At 40.4% G+C, this 21,864-nt stretch overlaps 1 protein-coding gene across 1 annotated transcript in view; it reads right to left on the minus strand.

Moving 5' to 3' along the window:
* Positions 1–21,864, minus strand: part of Acvr1c (activin A receptor type 1C) — a 91,272-nt gene that overhangs the window by 49,653 nt on the left and 19,755 nt on the right. Inside the window, exon 2 of the mRNA XM_085681110.2 lies at positions 636–866. Coding sequence (XP_085537236.2) covers positions 636–866 — 231 coding nt within the window. The remainder of the gene's footprint in view (positions 1–635; positions 867–21,864) is intronic.

The following is a 21,864-nucleotide window of genomic DNA, read 5'->3' on the forward strand; positions in this document are numbered from 1 at the left end:
AAGACAAGACACTGCTTATACAGCAGTGAAAGCAAAGGGTCTTGGTAGAGTAGAACGTAGATTCTTCCCAGATCGATTTTATGCTCTGCTTGTACCCTCAAATTCAGGTAGAAGCCAGTCTTTCATTTAAAAAAAATCAATGTTAGGGAGGCATGACTTTAACATGATACAGTATATATGCTTCGGTTTGATGAATCTGGATGTACATATGACCGTTTTCATCATTCCAAAACTTTCTCTTATCCCTTCCCTTCTCCTAGGGTAGGCTGATGATCTATTTCTATCACTGAAGATTAGGTATCACTTCTTTTCTTTGCTTTCTTTAATAAAAAGTATTCACAAAAATTTACATTTGACTAAAGGTCCGTTAGTTATGTCAAACATTGTAATACCTGTGGTCAAATTTCCCCAAGATTGTGACACTATTGTCAATGTTTTGACAGGGATGCACAATTTAAGAATTCAAGCATCAACCACAGATAGACTCTAGAGAGTTTCACCAGCCCAAAACAAGGAGAAGAGTAAAATACACATTTTTGTCTCAGGAAATTTTAGATGGTTTGGTTTTTGCCCTGCTTATCATCTTCCAAGAGTGACGCATCTTTAGGAATGGGTGTGGCTATGCCACCCCTTACCTGTTGGAAGGTGAAGTGTGATATTGTTGCAGAAGTCTGTGAAGCAGCATTCGGTCTTGGTCACGTTGTTGGAACTGTGGCAGAAGACTTGAGCATTTAACTCTGGAAGGGACACGCAGGACTTGATCACCTGCTCTTTCCCATTGGTTAACATGACAGAGGCCCAACATGCTCCTTCCGTTTGGCAGGTAAAGTTTGAAGAGTCACACAAAAGACACACACACTTCAGTCCTGGAAAAAGGAAGGCAAGAAAGAAGCTTTAAAATGCAGAACATCACATGCAGTTACTTTGTGATGCTTGAGAACAATGCTCAATCTTAACATAACTTGAAGAGGGGTTTTTAATGTGATAAGGACACCCTCTCCATCCTGTGCTTCATTAACAGGCTACTCAGTCAGTTATCCTCTGGTTGGTTATTGTGATTTATACAGAATTTATACAGCGGTTCCTATAGTTACTATGGTTTCCTGGTCCACACTCTAAATCCTTCTCAAGCTCAATCAGTTTACTCCTAAATCAATAGTGCCAATGAAATGCTAGGAAACCGTAGCTCAGCAACAAGGAGCTGGCTGGCACAGCTTGCAGAACAATGACGTGACACAAGGTAACTGCAACCCAATGAGCCAGCATGCTATGTTCATTTGCACTTCTCCCAACTCGTAAATGTTTTTGTTGAACACAAAACAAACCATAGAAACACATAGGTCCAAAATTATTGGTGTTTCTACTCTCTGGACCTTAAGGTTCCTATTGCCCTCGTAGGCACCTGGAAGGCATTGATGAACCATTCTACTTCCCCTTCCGCTAAGGGATATATCTTAGTATGACAGCCATTTGACCATCAGACAGTTTTCAATGGGCACCTCTATTCCACAAAAGAAAGCACACTGATAGTAGAGTTTATTATAATAATGACAATAAAACTTTCAAAGCTTAAATGTTTATTAGCATATCATCTTAACATCCCTCTTACCCCCCACACACACATGCACATACACACATTCACACGCTCAATAACATGTCCAAATGACATATTCTGTCTTGCTATGAAATGTCAGTATAGAGTTCAGAGGTTTTAATTTATTCAGATTTGTATTCAATAAATCATTTACAAGTACTACAACCTAAAATATTTCTATCATGATTTTAATGAATGTTTGGTTAAACCATAAATACCTCCAATTACCTTACTATCCAAAATTTTGCCACATAATCAGTTAATAAAATTAGTCTTTACATTTCTAACGACTAAAACTAGACCCAATTTTACACTAAACAAAATATTCAATTTATAAATGAGTAATCATGAATAAATACTCTTTTTATCAATAGTAATGAGCTGTAGTAGAATCCCATATTGGAGGTTGGCTGAGATTCCAGACAGCCAGGTGTACAAGACCGAGTGATTAAGAAACGTGTTAAGGAGTCTGGAGAGATGAAAGGCCTAGCTATGAAAGGCTAAGGCTCACAACCAAGGAGACTAAAACACGTGTTAAGGTGGCACACACCTTTCATCCCAGCACTCAGGAGTCAGAGGCAGACAGATCTCTGTACGTTTCAGGCCAGCAGGGCTGTAGAGTGAGGCTCTATCAAAAACATCAACAAAACAAAAGCATATTAAGTCAGTTTCCTTAAATAAAAGAGAGATCATACATAAAAAAAAAACCAGCCTTTAACCAGGTGTCGCTGAACGGAATCATAGCATTTCCCAACCTGCCAAGTGTCTTCAACACCTGATTCACAAGCTTTGTCATTGGGACATCACTTAGTCCTCAACAGACGGTGATAACTCCAATGACAACATACTGCCTCATCGTGTTGCTAAGGAGAGTAAATTAATCATAGAGAGCTTTTTGTGTTCGTTTCTGGCACAAAGGAAGTATGATACAAGCATTAGTAACCACCGCTGCCAACATCCAAGAGAGTCAAACTAGTTTTCTTCGTCACACAGACACCGTCCACAGACTTCCATAATCCCTGCAAGAACAGCTGCCCAAAGCAGGACCCAACAGCCATTTCAAAGGCCCTGACAAGGAAATGAGTCTCTCTCTGCTCTGCCAGGGGGGACTGAGTGTCCTTGTGCTTTTCAAGGTCTGAGCCAGGCTTTCTTCTCATCCCCCTAATTTTTAGCAACTGGGAATAGAATATAAATCTAATATAACAGAAAAAGTAATGAGGGATAACAATTGGGGTTGATATGTAATGTTTCGAGAAGCTTTAGTGCATTTCTTAACTTTTCCCACACTCAGTAGGAACAGGAAAGGATGGTCTCTGGCCTGGCTTTGTCCCTCACTTGATGGCTGACTTTGGGGAGCCATGGAGTTCTCGACAAATGAACCAAAGTAAGAGCACTAAGCCCAGAAATCTTGACATACCTGTAGAGCACTATCTGCATTTTACAGATATGATAACTCTAAATTAACAGTTCATGAAAATCTGATATTACAAAGTATGGAAAACTCTTACCACTCTATGACTGGTTCATACCCTCATATGTAAGGGGCTGAAAGTGGGTAGCCTAGTCGTTTGACATGCTATCTCAGACTTTGTCCCTCTAGTATCAGAGTCTTAGATTCTCTGGGCTGAAGAGTTGTCTCAGCAGCTAAGAGTGCTTGGTTCTCTTGCACAGGACCTGGATTTGCTTCCCACTACTCGCAATAACCTGTAGCTCCAATCCCAAAGTATCTGTCACTCTTTCCTGGCCTTCCAAAGCACTGCATATACTGGGTGCCCAGATATACCTCCAAGAAAAAGAACTGTACATATAAAATAAAAATAAATAGATCTTTTTTTAAGATCTTAATTTTTTTGTTTTCCGAAGTAGCTAAGCCAGGAAGGCAAGGAAACCAGCTAAGGGATGTGTGACCCTCACGGAGTGATAACAGTCATCAACCACTCAACATTGACACACACGCTGATTTCATGTGCATTTAGCATGGTGTTCAATTCCCAGGGCAGCTTGGTTGTCAATTATCTTCATTTTGGAAATATGAAATGAGGCACAAAAAAATATCAAGTAATTGACTGAATGTACCAATCTCTATACTACACAAGCGATCTTGTTTCTATACCGTCCAAGCTGCCATAGTGTCAAGAACTGTTTTGGAAACCACACTAGTTTCTAGAGGCTAAATAAAATTCAATGTTAACATAAGAGAAATAAGTTAGTCATTATTACTGGTATCTGACACTTTAATCTGTATTATTTCAATGAAATGTAAGGCAGGGTGGTTATTTTTAGGCAAATTCTATTTACTAGTTTACTGACAGCACAGGTGGCCAAATAAAACTCAATACCATGTGCCTTATGCTAGAACGAATAATCAGCCTCTTTGGTTTATCTAAATTCTACAGCAAGTAAGCTTCTGAAGATATCCCACCCACGTCCCCTATATTTCTCTTCAATGCACTGACTGGATCTTCACAAGAAAACAGGTACATAGAATTTCTTATCAGGGGATGATTGGCACTTTAAACTAATATCTTAACAAGCTAGAGAATTCCTGTAAAAGACACAAACCAGGATAATCTAGACTTAGTAAGACATAGAGAACGCCACCTCTTCCTTAAACCTTGCAGGATAGAAAACACAGCCAAAATTGAGGATCTGATAATGGCAATGGGCGCAAACACCTATTCAACGTCCCTCCTTACTGCAGGTCAATAGGCAGACAACCGCACTGAAAAGGGGCAAAGAGCCAACTAAATGAGACCTAAAATGTAAAACTAACACATGCCATATTCTGTCTCTCTCATCCTTCCCTTCTCACCAGTCCACTATGTGGCTGCATTTGTATGATTAGAGGCTATTTCTTTACACCAGCCATCCTCAACACAGTTCCTTAAGCTGCCAACTGAAATGGAAGTTACCATGACTGATTTGATTTATGCTTTTCTATTTTGTTTTAACACCTGATGTTAATTGAGTCGGTTCTTTAGAATACTCCATAGTAAGATAAACCTGGTTGTTAGCAGATAGCAGTCCCTCCTTGTGGCTCTTTATCTTATACTTACTCTGAAGTCATATGGTACAAGGCAGCAAATGAGGGTGAAGAAAGGGGCAATTACCCATAATAAGGAGGTCTATTAGATCTTTCCCCAACATGAAGACTGCTCTTTGCTCGTGTCTCTTCCCACCCCTTTAATTATCTCCCTTTTTCCCTCCTCTTTGCCAATTAGTCTATAAAAGCCAAGACATCTGTTACCCCAAAGACATCTGTTCCCCACATCTACCAAAGGATGTGCACATTTGTAATCAAACAGAAAAGTACATTTTTTTATCCATATTTACACAGGATGCCTAGCACACCCTGTTGACAGAAGTGTAAAACCTATCAGGATACAGAGAGAGAGAGAGAGAGTGTGTGTGTGTGTGTGTGTGTGTGTGTGTGTGTGTGTGTACGCGTGTGTGTGTGTATTTAGGTCCTATGCCTTTAAAAAGACAAATATTTTTGAAAAATAATTTGGAATACTGCTTTCAATATATTGGCTTCATTTTACCTGTTTCCTATATCTTGAGGCCTTGTGCTTAACTATGTACTGACCAAGTCGAACATCTGACTCCATACTCAATCCTCTTCCCAGATATTAGTTTGTTTTGTTCACTAACTCTGTTTTTAGACCAGACTATTAGGAAAGCATTTTAGGAGTGACCGGTTGAATGTGTAATCTTTTTAAAGAAAACAATCTGAGCTCATCAAAGAGCTGGAAGGGAACCAGAAAGACATTACAACAAAGGGTGATATAGAATCCAAAGAGATTACAAAGCATCAAAGCATTTGCCCTTCCTGCCTCCCTCTTGGACTGGTCATATTACTGTTACTATGCTGCCCAGACTTAGGGAAACCTTCTGCCTCAGCCTCCCACATGCTTGGGCTACAAGTTGATACCATCAAATCCCACACTAATACTACAGGTAGTGGAGGAACCCTACTGTTTCACCATTCACCAAAACTTCTCCAGTCGATGTTAAAGACAGTCTTCCCAGTAAAATAGTAACATCATATGAGAAGACACTGTTCCTTCCAATATCGAGAAATTTAAAGGAAATGAAGGGAAGTAGTGAAATCCTGAAGTTGTCATAAGCTCTAGGAATGGTATCAGATGTTCAAATACTGTTTATTAATTCTTTATTCATAGTATACCCACTATCATAAAATAAATGCACAAGGCCAAGGGCAACTTCAGAATTTTATAAACCAAAGGCCACTTGTGATCCAACCAAGAACCCTGGCACTAGGCAGTTGGGTGCCATTCTGGTGAGAAAATAGGGGTGAAGAGGTAGAAGAGAGGGAGCAGTGGAATGGTTCATGGGCTGGGGAGACAGGCTGATCTGGAGAGATGAGGGTGGTCAGGAATTGGCTGAAGTGAATGAACAGCTGGACTCCTGAGTCCAGGGAGATGTCTGTGCCTGGGCTATGACCAAGGGTGAGAGGTCTTGATCTGGGACCCTGAAACAGTTGAGAGGGCCTGTATGGATGTCTATGGCTCCTGTCACTGCTGGGGGCTGTGACAGGGCCTGCTGTCTGGGGTGTCATCTGGGTCCATATTGGTGTCTGAGGGTCACACTGTCACAGGGACCATGCCAACTGGGTGGCCTACACAGCCATCTGGGACCATGGTGACAACCTGGCCCCAGGCTGTTGCCAACGACCTTATCTGGGTCCATGATCCTGCTTTGGCAGCTATCTGTGTTGATGTTCCTAGCCCATGTTGCTGTCAGGGACCACGTGGATGCCTGAGGTCTGGGCTGCCACCTGGAGCCATGTTGGTGTCAAAGGGCGCACTATTGCAGGGGATCATGCTGGCCCAGGTTGATTATTCTGCCACCTGGGGCCATGGTGACATCTGAGCCAGGCTGCTGCCTAGGACCACGTCTGGGTCCAAGGTTCTACCACAGCCAGGGTCTGTACTATGTCTTAGTCCATGTTGCCACCAAGGTCACATGTAGGCAGACTTTTCTTTCCCTCCCTCCAGTTCCCAGAATGGAGACTTAATATAAATTGTAAATGCTCAGACAATAGCTCAGGCTTATTATTAGCTCTTATATTTTAAATTAACCTGTATTTCTTATCTACCCTCTGTCACATGGTATAACTCCTTTCAACACAGCATGCTCATCTTGCTTCTTTCTGCATCTCTCACAACTCCCAACCTCTGCCCTTCTTCTTCCTAGTGTCCTCTGTATCTTGCTGTCTGACCTATACTTCCTGTCTAGCTGCCAGCCAGTCAACTCTTTTATTAAACTAATCAGAAGGCACCTTGACAAAGACATAATCTTCACCGTATAAAAAAAGATTATTCCATAACCTTTCCCCATTTTTGTCTAAGATGGAGGAAGGAAAGAGAGGAGGAGGTCCCTGGTCACTTTTCCACAACTTCTCTGATCAGTAGGATTTTTACACCAATAGACTCCCAAGTTCTTATTAATAAAAGAATAATTGAATAAAGACTTCATCTGGCATTCAATACGTGGCATTAGATCATATGGCAGCAAAGCCGCCACCTCTTCCCCTACTACCACAGACACTGCTTGGGAGGTTTCTCTATCCCTCCCTCAAAGCCCCCATGAGTCATGGGTTTTGTGACCTAGGCCCCAAATGCTGGAGGCCCAGTTACCTACTACAAGTGACTTGGCTCACATCCACATTCGCTTCTACTGCTACTGTAGTAAAAGGAACAGCGGGCTGCTTCCCACTGCCCAGCTAGCTTTACCCGAAATAATTATACGGAAACTGTATTCTTTTAAACACTGCTTGGCCCATTATCTGTAGCCTCTTATTGGCTAACTCTTACATATTGATCTAACCCATTTCTAATAATTTGTGTAGCACCACGAGGTGGTGGCTTACCAGGAGGATTCTAACCTGGGGCTGTCTCGGAGAGGAGAGTCATGGCGTCTGCCTCATTGCCTTCTTCCTCCCAGCATTCTGTTCTGTCTACTCCACCTATCTAAGCTGCTGTCCTATCAAAAGCCAAGGCAGTTTCATTATTAACCAATGAAAGTAACACATAGACAGTTAACCCTCCTCCATCATGTTACTGCCACCGCTCTACTCCCTCTACCCACAGCTACACATTAGCAGCTGCAGGTGTCCTTAGCCTGTGCAGCAATAGCCTGCTGCCACCCCACCACTCAGACTAACCTGGTTGCCTAGATACCACCCCAAGACAACCACAGCTGCCACTGCAACTGCCCCCCCAACCACCTCTCCTGCACAGTTCTACCACTGATATAGTCACTGCTATGACAAAAATGTCATCTGATCTTCTGAGGCACTTCTTAAGAAAAGAATTGGGTTTTACTTTTTAAAAATCTTCCCACATTAAGAATGGGAAATATCATAATCAGGGAGTTAGAAGTCTATATGATTTCACAATGGATGGTTTAAAATTACTAAAAATGGGGAATAACTGGCATCGCTTGGATTGAAATAATGTCAATTGTAATTATTATCAGTTTAGTGATTCATGTTTTATCCTTTAAAATGATTTGATATCTGTACCAAATATAAAAAATTGACTAATAAGATACAAACCTTAGAAAAACCTACCAATGATACAAAAAAGAAATCACACACATACAGAGGAATTTTAGATCAGAACCTACCACACTGTGGTCTGTTGAAACTTTTAAAGAAGAGTGGCCCAAGGTTATTAGAAAATGAGCATTGGTTTATCCAGTGGACAGACAAGAATGACCACCAGTTACAGCTATAATGGGAATACCTGTACAAATTAAGATGGACAATTCTTGAGCATATGTCCCTAGTAATGAAACAATATTTTTTTACATCTTATGACCTAAAGCATATTACAGGTACAATATACAATTCTACGGGATAAGCAGTTATAGAAAGATATAATTGCACTTTAAATGATATGCTTAATAAACAGAAAGGGAATATAAAGACCTACCAGAGATAGATTACACAATGCTTGATTAACTTTAAATTTTAAATACTGTTGATAAAGGAATGACAGCTGCAGAGAGACATTGGATAGTAGAAAGAATTCCTGAATTAAGTGAACCTATATATTTTTAAAATGTGTTGACCTCAGAATGGAAACCAGGATATGTGTTACATTGGGAAAGAGGTTTTGCTTTTGTTCCCAAAGAAGAAAAGCTTTGTTACCATCAAAATCAATAAAGATTAAATTCAAACAGAAGAGGCCTCTTGTTTAGAAAAGGTAATATTTCATCAAAGAGCAAGGCCATTCAGTCTAAACTAACTTATATGACTAACAAATGCATTTCATTTGACCAGATATAACTTTCCAAAAAGGGAAACTCCCCAAAATTAGGATTGGGGTAGGGTTTTATTTTTGTCTTTCCAGGGTGTTGAAGGCATCCAGTTAAGGAATATGAAGATCACTGAACCAATGAGACATCTGAAGAAAACTGATGAATCATCTAGAGAAGATGTCACAAGAGAAAAAATAAATTGGCCTAATGGTATAGTATACTTTCAACAGAATAAAATTTCATAAATCTTTCCTAATGTTTGTTTCTGCTATTTTCTACATACACACAAAATAAATTGCCTTTTTGTAGTCCCAATTCAATTAAAGATTAAAGGTGGCTTTGGATGTGGAGTGTGGCTTGCTCATTCTCTAAAACCAAGCATGCTTGTTAAAAAAAGAATCCAAAGTTTCTGTCTCATATCAGAAGAGTTACCTGGTAAGAGACAGAAGAAAGAACAAAATTAACAGTCTGTTTTATTGCCACTAATCTCATAATCCTTTGGTTTTATTTTGACTCTTTAAATTTTTTTCTTAAGTATAAATATCTAAAAATTTATAAGATTATTATATATATTTAAACTTTCTGTAATGATATTAATGGTCATATAGAATACTAATTAATTCTATAAATAAACTTCACCTTGCTTGTTGTGTGTGATTTGGGGCTTGAATCTGAAGTATGTAACTAGGAATTAAGCTTGTGTGCCCCGGATGTACTTAACAAATTGTGGTCCTTTAACTTCTCCAAGATCTACTGCATATGACAATCAAATTGTTTAAGTTTTCTGCAGTGAACTGTGACCACTTGTAAAAGTGACCTTTGAAGTCTTCAAAAGATGATGGAGCCCCACAAAGATGATTCCTCCTAGATTGCGGTAATGCCACTAAGCTGACCCACCCAAATATCAACTTTGGACTTCAAACTGCTAAAAACAACTTCAAAAAAGTTAACTAAGAAAGTCCAGCCTCATAGACTACTCTAAGTAAGACTTCAAATAAGCCCTCCAAGTTCCCATCATACCAAGAATGGACAACACCTAACTCTCCCAGGACATGATCATTATCTCAATTTTTTCAGGGTCCCTTAAAGATGTCATTGTTCCCAGACAGCAGAAAGTAATTTATGAACTTGACACCCATGTTTCTAAGAGGTGGGGTGGGTGGTTTTGGGTTGTTCTATGGTGGGGTGTGTGGTTTTTGGTTGTTCTATGGATTAAAGATGTTTATAATCTTTTAAGGGTATTGTTTGAAATTTGTTATTGGTCATAGTGAGGGAGAATAATAAATAAGGGAGATTACATTCATGAACCTCATTCTGAAAAAAAAGGGGAAGTATAGGAATGATAGGATAAAAGGGTAGACTATTTAGTCTACTTTTAAACTTAAAAAGCAACTATTAGTTATAAATATTTTACATTGGTATGGATTTTTATATATTGATACAAATTTGAGGTTATTTTTGTAATATTGTATATGTGTTTCTACTCCTGTTTAAGATATTATACCATATGCAGCTCATTTAACAAAGTAGTGTAAATTTCTAGTTCTTCAAAGTTACAAAGTATTTAGGATAATAAAAAAAATTTAATTTAAAAAAATGCAAGTTAGTAGTTAGTCACCTATAACAATCAAACTTATAGTCATGCTAGGTATGTTTCCAAGTTCAAACAAATAAGGTGGTCTTCAAACACTTTAGAGATACACAGAATATGGTATTTAAAATGTTGTGATAACATAAGGCTATCCTTGACAGTGAGACACATCTGTTCCTGGTAGCAGGTCTTGTACTTGGGAAAGATGGCTCCACTCCTCATCATAGACATGTACCTCACCTGGAAAGCACATTAGAGCTGACCCTGTGATCAGGAACACAAATGAGTCAACCCTGAGGGCATGAGAGCAGAAGAGCGGAGCCCACTTCCCCTTGTTTGCAATGTAGTGGCATGGGTGAGGGAAATGTGCCCTTCCCCCTCGCCCATTACCACCTGCAGCTGGTGAGACAGCTGGCCCTGGGATGACCAGAGTGGGAGAGCTAGGCCTGTCCCACACCAGCTGCAGCACCCAGGAGAGCAGATCCTGTACCCAGTCTGGGCAGCACACTAGAGCCAACCCTGTTGTCTGGGATACACATGAGCCAGCCCTGAGGGGATGAAAGCAGGAGAGCTGATACTCACCTCATATTCCCCCCATGGCAATCAAGAGAGAGAGAGAGAGCCTTCACCTTGCCTGGGTAAAACAGTAGGGCTGGACCTGGCAATATGAGTGAGGGGAATTTGGGTCTGAGGGCCAGAAGACAGGAGAAGGAATCCTGCTCCTTGCTGTAGGCTGCACAGAATGAGTTAGCCAAGGCAGTGCTAGAGAGCTCGCCCAAGTAGTGATGAGGAGGGAAAGCTAGCAAGCTGCCCAACCCAGCTACCACCCAGAGTCGGAACCTGGACTATGAGTCAGCCCACCCCAACATCCACCAAATCTATGAACTATTGGAGCATATGAAGGGGATGAAATTACAGATCCAAAACAACAGGATCTCCATGACACAACAGGACAACAACAGAATATCCAAGAGAAGCCCCAGTGAGAGCCCATTATCCATGGTGTGGCAGAAAGCAGAGGCCTCGGGTCAGACCAATGAGTTGTGACAATGAGCACTTATAAGTAAAGAGGAACAGACTGAAGGGTAAGCTGTGTGACTCAACAAACTACACTACAGGTTCCTTGACAAAAGTCTTCTTTTTCTTTTTTAAATTTTATTTATGTTTTTGTTTATGTTTTCACTCTGTTTTGTTTCTTTGTTTTGGTTTGGTTTGGTTTTTCTTTTAAATTTGGTTTTGACTTGAGGAGAGGTTGCAAGGGCAGAGGATAGATGTGCGGACACCGGGAGGTAAGTGGGAACAGACTGCACGATGTGAAATCCACAAAGACTCAAAAAAAGTAGAAATAAAATAAAATTTAAAAACTAATACTTAAATGTGGCTAAAAATTATTGTTTGCTTATAGCCTCTAAGTTGTTACAAAGCACAGAAAAGAAAACTATGTTGGCATGAAGTCATAAAGCTCTTAGTGCAATTTAGAAACTGTTTAACCATTCTCTTTTGGATATATTTTGCTAATCAGCATAGTTTGATTTTCACAAATCTTTCCAAAAAAAAAAAAGGCTGCAGTATTAGCCTCTTAGATTCCACACCAAACCACATACGGAAATCAATAGTTAAGGGTATTGCCTAATTAGTTGTTTTGTGTCAAAATGTATTATGTATATTCTGTTAAAATATCCCTTTGAATGAGCAAAAAAAATAGGAGAAATGTTAGATTGGGGAAATGGCAGTACACTTCTTCTGATTGATCACTGAAAGTTAGGCACCAATGGGCAACAGATTGAGTAGCAAGAGCGGGGGGCCCTGTGTGGTGACTGCTTTGGGCAAAGGGCAGAGCAATCTAAATTTGTTTCTCCTTAGAGAGAGCACAGACTATCTTGGGCCTCTTGATCCAATCTTAATGTTGTAGTCTTGCATTTCAGAAAATGACCCAATCTGGAGTTATCTCATCTAAAAGCAACAGCATCCTTTATCACGGTTCACGGTTCCTCTGACACACTCTTAGGAAGATCTTCGTCTCCCTCCATCCTTTCAAATGAGACTAGCAATGCTCAGTAAACTCCAATTATGCTTACAATCAATCAAATCAGCAATTGCTAGAGGCTCACACGATGCAAGTTTGAGCTCTTCCGGCCCTTTGAACGTCATCTTTAAATTCAGATCACTGGTCTCCTTCCCATGACTCATAAAATGACTCTTTCCCGCCCCCGCCTGGCTTCAGTTCACCTGAAGCCCTTCCCCCTCCTTGTAATTCTTCTTCAAGCTTCAGCCCAGAAGTCTCCACCTCAGTGAAATCGCCATAGAATCACCCCAATTAAGAATCTGCTCCTCATCTCCTTCAGTTCTTTCCAGAAATCTGTAATTAGTTCATTTGTTGTATTTATCCCAATATAATGAAAATGTCACAAAGTGGGAAACCTTCCCTGTTTCCATCCAGGCACAACCGCAATACCTACAGCCCGGACTCTCAGTATGATACGAGTACAAGGCAGGTGGATTCAACTATCAATGATAGAGAAGTGCAAACTACAGGAGAATTCAAAGCTAAAAGATAGGCGACCTCTAGCTTTTTCTGTTGTGCTGTGTTTTCTTCCAGTCTTACGTAGGAGCTGTTCATATGAATCCATAAACACAATTTAGGTGCTGCTTTTACACTCATTCCTCCAGGATAATATTATGAACACCGTGCTGTCTTGATTATAACCATTTAATGGAATGCACAGGGCTGTCCTCAGTGAAAATGGACAGTAGACAACATTTTCTTATTTTCGGGCATTTTGATTGTTTTCATTGTTTGCAAATAAACAACATTGCAAGAAGTCCTTCCTAGGCAAGCGTCCCAGACTGGAATTACAACATCAGACATTCTCGGTGGCTATTGGGAAAGGAGTCTCTGCAACCTAGATGAGATGACCCTTCCTAGTTGTGGTTTATACTAATCTTCGTTTCCTAGCTAAAGGAACTAAACCTTTTCTGTTTTTTAAATATTTCATTTGGTTTTCCTTTTGGGTGAGATTTTGATCTGCTGTGGTCATCTCCTGTGTGAGTCTTAAGTTCTTTTCTAACCTGCAAGAGCTTTTTGTGAAGATGGGAGCCCCTTTTCCTGTTCCCACTTCTATACTTATTTTATTCTCTTAACCATTGTCTTCATCTTGTTGTTTGGTTGGTTGTCTCTTGCTGTGTCGGGAGTGGAAGTAACATCATCATAAATCCTAGGCAAATGCATGGGTTTGTCTTTTTTTAATGATATTTTCTCCTTGTCAAAAAGAAGCAATATAGATATTATTGAAGTGAAAGTAAATTACCCATAGTCCATATATTTCCAAAACGACTACCATTATTGACTTTCTCAAATTGATATAGAGTTCATATCTGAATACATGTAATGGTCTCTTTAAAATTTTAATATTATAAATATAAACTCATTGTATTTGGAATTTCTTCCTTGTCTTAAAGCTTGGAAATTTGTCCGTGTAGATGTGTTCTAAATATCCAGCATTTTCTTCCCAATTTACTAATGGTCAGGGACAGTTAATGTTACATGCATATGGCATTTGCACGTGTATTGAACATATTGCTGGTGCAGAGTTCTCTGTACCAGATTCTGAGTGAACTGCTTTAAACCGTTAAGTATTAAACTGTTTTTAATATTATCGTTCGCCATAGGCCAAGTCCTGGGTTAAGGAAGAGAATTGGGGTGGTAGAAGGTTAATGGCTTGCCCTAAAGGACGTTTGCCCAGTAGGTGTAAGGGTTAGCGTGTTACACCAAGCATGCTTGAATACAGGATGTTGGGACACTAGGGTGGGGCTCTGCTTCACCCGACTAGAGCTGGGGACAGAGACTCCCAATCGAGAGACCTGGAAAAGATTCCTTGCAGCCAGGCCTGCCACTGTCAGACAGTTAGGAAAACCACAGCAGCCGGGAAACCGCGGCAGCCCTCGCCCACCAGACGGGCCTGGAGTGTCTCCCCTGCCCCCTCCCTGTCAGCGGCTTCTGTCACTCCCACTTTCCAGCTGGAAGAGACTCCCTGCCCGCCGCCTACCCCATCGCCACCTCCGGTTGTCCCAGGCCCCGCAGGGGGCCCCAGGCATGTGCCACCGGGAATGTTCCGTCCCCTCCCCTGGTCGGCAAGAGGGGTTCTGAGCCGCCTGAGCCCTGGCCGCGTCTGCCTCCTCTCGGGTCGCCTTCCCTGCAAGGCACTGGAGACCGCTCCTTAGCTAGATCCTGGAGGCTGTGGTTTGTCACAGAGCCCAGCCCGAAGGGATGCAGTCCTGGGATGGGATGGATTGGGGGCATCTGGATACCACCTAGTGGCTGTAGAGACAGTACGCAGGCCACTGGGCCACTTTTCACGCGGTGATTTCTACTCAGATCAGTCTTTATCCTTTGCTTTAAGTTTGTTTTGTGCTACTGAGACAGGAAGCCTAGGCAAGGGGGCTGTCACTGCGCTGAGTTACACACACACACACACACACACACACACACACACACACACACACACGTCCCTGGGTCTTTTAAACCCATCTTTCCTTAATATGAAAAATAAAATCTGCACCCACCCCTAGCTTTCCCTTGACTGAAGCTCTAGAACATACCACTGTAGCATGAGGCCCGTATGCTTTTTTTGAAGACACTCCTCTCTTAACTCCCCTCCTCTTATGCCCCCACCAGGTAAGGAGGAACACATATCTCAGTACTAACGATGGTCTCTTCCAAGAGCAAGGAATATCTCTGAAATCTTTTCAAATGCCAAAAATTATATTTTAGAGTATTAGATTTATTTCAGTTGTCTTTTTCTAATACAAGTTGATGGCAGATGCTTCTGTTAGGAATGGGCCACAGATCCTGTTGCTTTTTGGTTTGTTTGTTTTTGGCTTTTTGAGATAGGGTTTCTCTGCATAGCTTTGTCCTGGCACTAACTCTTGCAAACCAGGCTGGCCTTGAACTCAGGGAGATTCACCTCCCTCTGCCTCCTGAGTGCCGAGATTAAAGGCGTGCACCACCACCACCCGGCTCAGATCCTGTTTTTGGTAAGCCTACACATTTATGTCACTTTACCAGGACCTGGAGGATGGTGTACATTTTTAAAAATGATTAAAGACTAGTAATGCTGTAATCATATCTGCGTTAAATGACGATAAATTACTGATTAGGAATATACCAATATGAAATTTTAATATTGCCTCCATGGAAAATAGTCAGCATTCAAGTCAACTGTGGCAGAATGCAATTTTGAGCAATACCGAGGGATGTTGCGTGGGAAAGTGTGAAGAAAGTCGCATCTCAGGAGTCCCGAGCTAGTCAAGGCAGTTCAAAGCCAACTTAGGAAACCTAAGGTTCTAACCCTAGTTATAATCACATGGTCTTTGAAGATTATAGCTCAACCAACCACTCCGAGAAAGTATTCTGTTAGATGATCATTAATGTTCTCCAGATCTAAGATTCTGTGATTCTGAGATGGTTGCTTCAGTGCCCACCATATAACAAGAGCTGCATGTGTGAGGGAGGCTATACTCAGAGAATTAAGGACTTTCCGCCTGGAAACCACAAGTAGGAAGAAATGTGTTCCAGAAAGTTTACCCTAGTGAGCCTGAAGCATTCATCAGAATTCGTCATGTGGAGGTCTCTAAAGTTGTGGGATTCTCCGCCTGATGCTTCCTCTCTCTCCACTGAAGTAGAGAACCCAAGAACCAAAGGGGAGAGAGTAGGGAGAGTGTGGTACTGAAATGATAACAGGGCTGTGTGGCATATGCAGTGGGTTTGAGAAAGCTGGCCTCAGATACTGTCAATGACAACGACAGCAAGAGACTAGTAAATCTCTGCCTTGCTTCAAAGAAGCAGTTAAAATTGTAAAGAGGAGGCAATTAATAGTTAAACTCCAGGGAGGAGGGAATAAAAGTCCTCAAAAGTTCTCGGAGGCTCACTGATCAAAAAATTTTCCATCACAATCCACATGTACACCTCTATAATGATCAGATATGGTGAAGAATAGATGATTCTTGAAATAAAAGGGAACAATCTCGAGTAAGAAGTTGAGCTAAAAATAGGAAGAAGGGAGGAGTTGAAAGGGGAAGAAGAGGGCAAGTGATTAGGAAGGAAAAGTGTGTGTGTGTGTGTGTGTGTGTGTGTGTGTGTGTGTGTGTGTGTGTGCTGATCCTGACTCTCTTTCCAATGTTAACCCAACATTCAAAGATCTACCCAGGATACTCACAAGAGTGTGCACTATTCAAGAGAAAAGGGGAGTGGCACCTGGCCCTATCTCCAAAGGAGATGAGTAGGAGTGGGAGCTGAGGAGTGGGAGGTGAGCTTCATAAATCCATAATTTCAAAAATACTTCTAAAAATGTAATTCTCAGACTTCTCGGGATGATCACAGTCACTTTAGAAGATGAGGTTCCATGACTTCTCCTGGTTCTTCTATCTATCAAAGTACCGTTCGGTGGCATAATTGCCCTTGCCTAGAGATGCACCAAACAGAGAGAAAATGGAACTCTGCAAATCCTCAAGCTTTGTCTTAGCCAGAGAAAATGGAGAGGCCAAGGCAGCTTGGCCTGCCTTACTCAGCTCCTTTGGTATAAATTGTTGTAAAACAAAAGCAATCAGAAAAGAAAAACTTTAACAAAGAATCAAACAAAACCCCGTCTCTTCCTGCTGTATTGAGTTCAATTTGGTCAGAAATTGGCCAGGTTTATGATTAAAAACACTGTGTGCTTTGAAAAAATCCTCTACCTATAATTGAAATCCTTAACCAGTCCTGTGGCCTGAGAGGGGATCGCTCCTCTCTAAATAGGTCTTCACACTGCTTGATAAAGGGATCGTTTATCTCACATGGCTGTCCAAAGATTCAAAGATATAGACAACACTTTTAATGTGTCTCGGGTAGTTAAAACTACAGCTCTAGCTCCAGCTCTAGCTCCAGCTACTGCCGATTATGGATTCCTAGCTCTGCATTCAAGGCCTAAGCCTCATGCCTTAAAACACAACTTGCAGAATTCTGGCAGATCTTTCTAGTTTTGACAAACTCTTGGCTTTAGTGCCACTCTGCCATAAATACACTAAAAGCAGTGTTCCAAGGCAACATCCACGCCACAAAAACAATAACACCTGAGTATAATCAGAGGGTAGAAATGTCTGGAACACTCACTCTCTTTACTGCTTTACTAAAATTTTTCCTTCTCGATTAATTGGTTTTATGTTTTGCTTTTTAGGTTTGCAAACATTTTACACAGAAAAATAAAGTGTATGAACAACAAAACAGAAAACTGTCAATAATATGAAAAGGATTCATCCCACTAATATTCAAGAAAGAAAATAAATATAAAGATGCAACCTTAATGTCAAATTGAACATTATTTTATAAATTGTAGTAAAAATAAATTGGTGGAACTTCAGGCTCAGGGATCTTTGCAAAGGGGGAGTAAGAAAGATTGCAAAAGACAAAGTTACAGGGTGTTTGCTGTGAAACTGTGGTTCCTAGCAATGTCAGAGCAGATATACCCAGAAAATCTCACCAACGTGGCTGCCGAAACAAGAACAAAACAATGATGACAACAACAGACAAGCTAACATGGAGCAGGGAAGGCTCAAGAGACTCCACCCTAGACAGGAAACAAGAAATGCTGAGAGCAGGAAAGACAATTTTCCCCAGGGAAGAGCACACCAACAAGTTATCCAGTACCAAATTGTCAGCCCTGAAAACATACCTACAAGTAACATTTTACATATTAAGATGGTTGAATTTACTTATTTGTAGATTGTGTGTGTATGTGTGTGTACATGTGTGTATATACCAGCAATACTATAAAAAGAGGCTATAAATTTGGAGGAGACCTAGGTGAATGGTACATAGGTGGGTCTGGAGAGAAGAAAGGGAAGGGGGGTTGATGTGATTATATTATAGCCTTAAGATATATAAAGTTTTTAATGTGAACAATGTGATGAATAAAATTTAATCTTCATATCAAGCTCAGATAAGAAAACTGTAGTTCTAAAATATTGGGTAATTTTGAGATTGTATTTAGATCTCTTCTTTTAGATAAACTAGTCACAAACTTTATCCAGAACTTCTTGTTATTTATGAGACTAAAACATGGAAATAGGTGAAATATTCCCAAGTCAAAATATTCGAAAAGATTTTGAAGTGTAGATATTTCAATATACCCTACTTCTTAGTAGTATTTAATTAGCATGGAACTTACTGACTATAAATATTTTAAAAGTAGAATCATAAAATATATGCACTGAAACAGAGGGCTGAGAAAATTTATCAAAATAGGGGTGCTTGCTGAGGTATGAATGCTGAAAGTGGCCTTGACATGTATCAACACATTCGTCTAATCTTCCATGTTGGACGCCTATCGATATGATAATCAGAAGTGAATATTATTTTGTTAAAGTCAACCCTTGATCTGCCAGAGTATTTATTCACATGGAGTAGCTAAAGATGTCATGGGGATATCTTCCCTCGGCTGTTGTGAAAGTCCTTTAAAATAGCACCGGTGGCAGTCTGGGTGAACACCCACAGGCCCTGCTGCCATGGTGCACTACCCCACAATGACTGCAGCTCTGTTTTCAAGTCCAAAAACTGCAATGTGTACTCCAAAATTAGACGAGCATATTGAATCCAGGGCTGTCCATGAAATATTCAGATAGATAATCATCCCCAACTACTCCCTTTGTCTATGGAAACTTCTCTGAAAATGCAGGCACAGATCAACAGCCAACATAACCTGAGAGTTCATCCTTTTATCGCTTTAATTGTCCTGGGGTGGGTGTAGACAGACCTGGTCACTTTCCTGACTACGGAAGATAATCAGGAGAATGCTGACTGCCTACTGTATGCATGGTAATATTCTGAACAGGAGGATCAGTAGCCTGACTCAGCAGAATGGGGTCTGTTAAATGTATTCACGAGGTTGCAGATACAAGCAAAATTCTCCGTAAGTAAAGCCTAATGGTTTAGTTAACGGAGCAAGGGAACCCATGAGCTCATAAGTGTTCCCTGGTAAGTGACAAATGACCTCTCTGTTAAACCAAACGGTTTAATTTTTAGAAGAACACGTAAGCAACAATGCAATTACAAGGAGCTTTGCCTGTGTAGAATAAGGTCCCTTCATTGCAATGTCCTTTCCCAAGGGAACATGCTACTCTATGCTAACAAACTAAATGTAATGTAATATATCCAAATTTGATTTCATTTTTTCCTACGTTACATCATTTTACAGAGTGAAGATATGATACACGCAAAAAGAAATATGTTCAGAAGTTATTTACTTACAAAGGAACTTACATGACAAAATTAAATAAACTATTTATAATTTTAAAAATATTTTACTTATTCAATTAATGTCATAAATGCATATAGCAAAAATAATAATATAGGAAGAATTAAAATAAAAATTACATCTGTCCGGGTCTCTTTCCCAGAGGCATCATTTGGACCAATTAGCTGTTGTTCTTTCAGATATTAGCTCAGGACTTTAACAGTAAGAACATAATGCTGCTTCTGCTTAAGCAATTTGAAGCATACTCCACGAGCTCCAGATGTGTATACATTCTAAGCTTACCTGCACCCTTCATTTGGGAAGGAATTCAGGTATAACGAGATAGAAATCACATTTGGAACACTCATTCCTTCTTGTTCACATGGTTTGATAAAGGCATTTCAGCCATCTCGACCCCCAGAGCCCCTCATCCTTTTACTATAATGCAACTTCCTAGCCAGCTTCTGGTGAGCAGGGAAATGTTCTGGTCCTTTGTGTCTGCCTTCTCCACAATGCCCAGTAAAGGCAGCCTTCTGAGACTGTTTTCATTTTGCCTGACGTGTTCCGTATCTTCAAAAGCCTTGCTTGTTTTGTGAACTGATGCACAAGTCTGTTTATTCATTCAGTCATTAAAGGATATCTGATTTTCTCCAAGTTTTTATTGATTAAAAAGAAATTTACAAGCATATGAACATAAAAATCTTCAGGTTTTATTTCTCTCTGCCAAATACAAGACAGTGGAGTTGGTATGTTGTATAGAGAGTGAATGTTTATATAAACTTTCAAAATGCTTCCCAAAATAGGCACAACTCTCTACATTCAAATTAGTAATATATGAAAATTCCAGCTATTTATGTCCTTTGAATAGTTCTTATTAGACTACACACCTTTGAATTGTGAGCGTTCTTTTTATATACTGAATACAAGTGCTTTACCAAGTAACTACACTTTTTGTTTGGATGATATCTAAATTATTTTTAATGGATGGCACTTTTAGAACTCTCACTAAGAAATATTGCCTATGCTAAGAACATAAGACTGCAATGTTTTCTTTTAGTGTGTGATTGTTGTGTAGGTTTGATTGTTAGGTCCATGATGCATTGTGACACTTCAGACATGAAGTTCAACTTTGAGGATTTGGTTTGATTTATTGATGACCAGACAGTCCAGAATCATTTGGGTTTTTTAATCCTTTTTCCATTGAATTATCTTCCTTAGAAACATTTTATTGCATTCACATATCCAGGGAGTGTGTGTGTGTGTGTGTGTGTGTGTGTGTGTGTGTGTGTGTGTGTGTGTCTGAGTGTTATTTATGAATATTCACAGCAGGGTGTATAAAGTCAGACGATCACTTGCCAGAATCTGCTCTCTCCTTTCATTATGTGGGTCCCAAGAATCAAATCAGGTCATATAGACTTAACCTAAGTGCTTCTATCCACTGAGGCATCCAAGCTGGTCCTTCATTAAATTGTCTGTCTACTCTTATCATTAAGCAGTTGACGTATATGTAAGATTCTACCTCTCCTCTAGCCAATCACACATTCTTAAATACTTGACTTTGCTGCTGCTTGTTGCTCCAGTGCTGGGGCCACACATAGGCAAGTGACCCTTACTGAGCAGTCTCCTTAGTCAGCCATTATTGTAGATTTTTGAAGCCTTTGAAATTGGGTATCATAAATGCTTATACTTTGTCCTTTCCTTAATATTTAGATATCCATGCTTGTGGTGGTTTGAATAAAAATGGCTCCCACAGGCTCCTTCATTTGAATGCTTAGTTTCCTCGTGGTGGAATTGTTTGGGAAGGATTAGGAGGTATGGCCTCGTTAGAGGAGGAGAAGGGGCACTTCGAAGCTTCAAAAGTCCATGCTATTCCATTAGTTCTCTGTGTCTCATACTTTTAGACCAGTGTAAGTTCTCAGCTGCTGCTCTGTAGGAGAAAATGCAGCCATCACCTGGCAGTCAGCCTGTCTGGCACACTGCACTTCTAAATAAGAAGTAAGGCATGCCATATTCCTGACATCAGAACACTGAATTCTAAAGTAGTGTGAGTGTGAGGAGCTGGTAGCTGGCTTGTAGACACATCTGTACTCTCTCTGTCTCCTTGTGTGCTTTTTCGATACAGAGCC

This window comes from Myodes glareolus, chromosome 21 (genome assembly GCF_982192425.1).
Source record: "Myodes glareolus chromosome 21, mMyoGla1.1, whole genome shotgun sequence".
In the NCBI taxonomy this organism is placed as follows: domain Eukaryota; kingdom Metazoa; phylum Chordata; class Mammalia; order Rodentia; family Cricetidae; genus Myodes; species Myodes glareolus.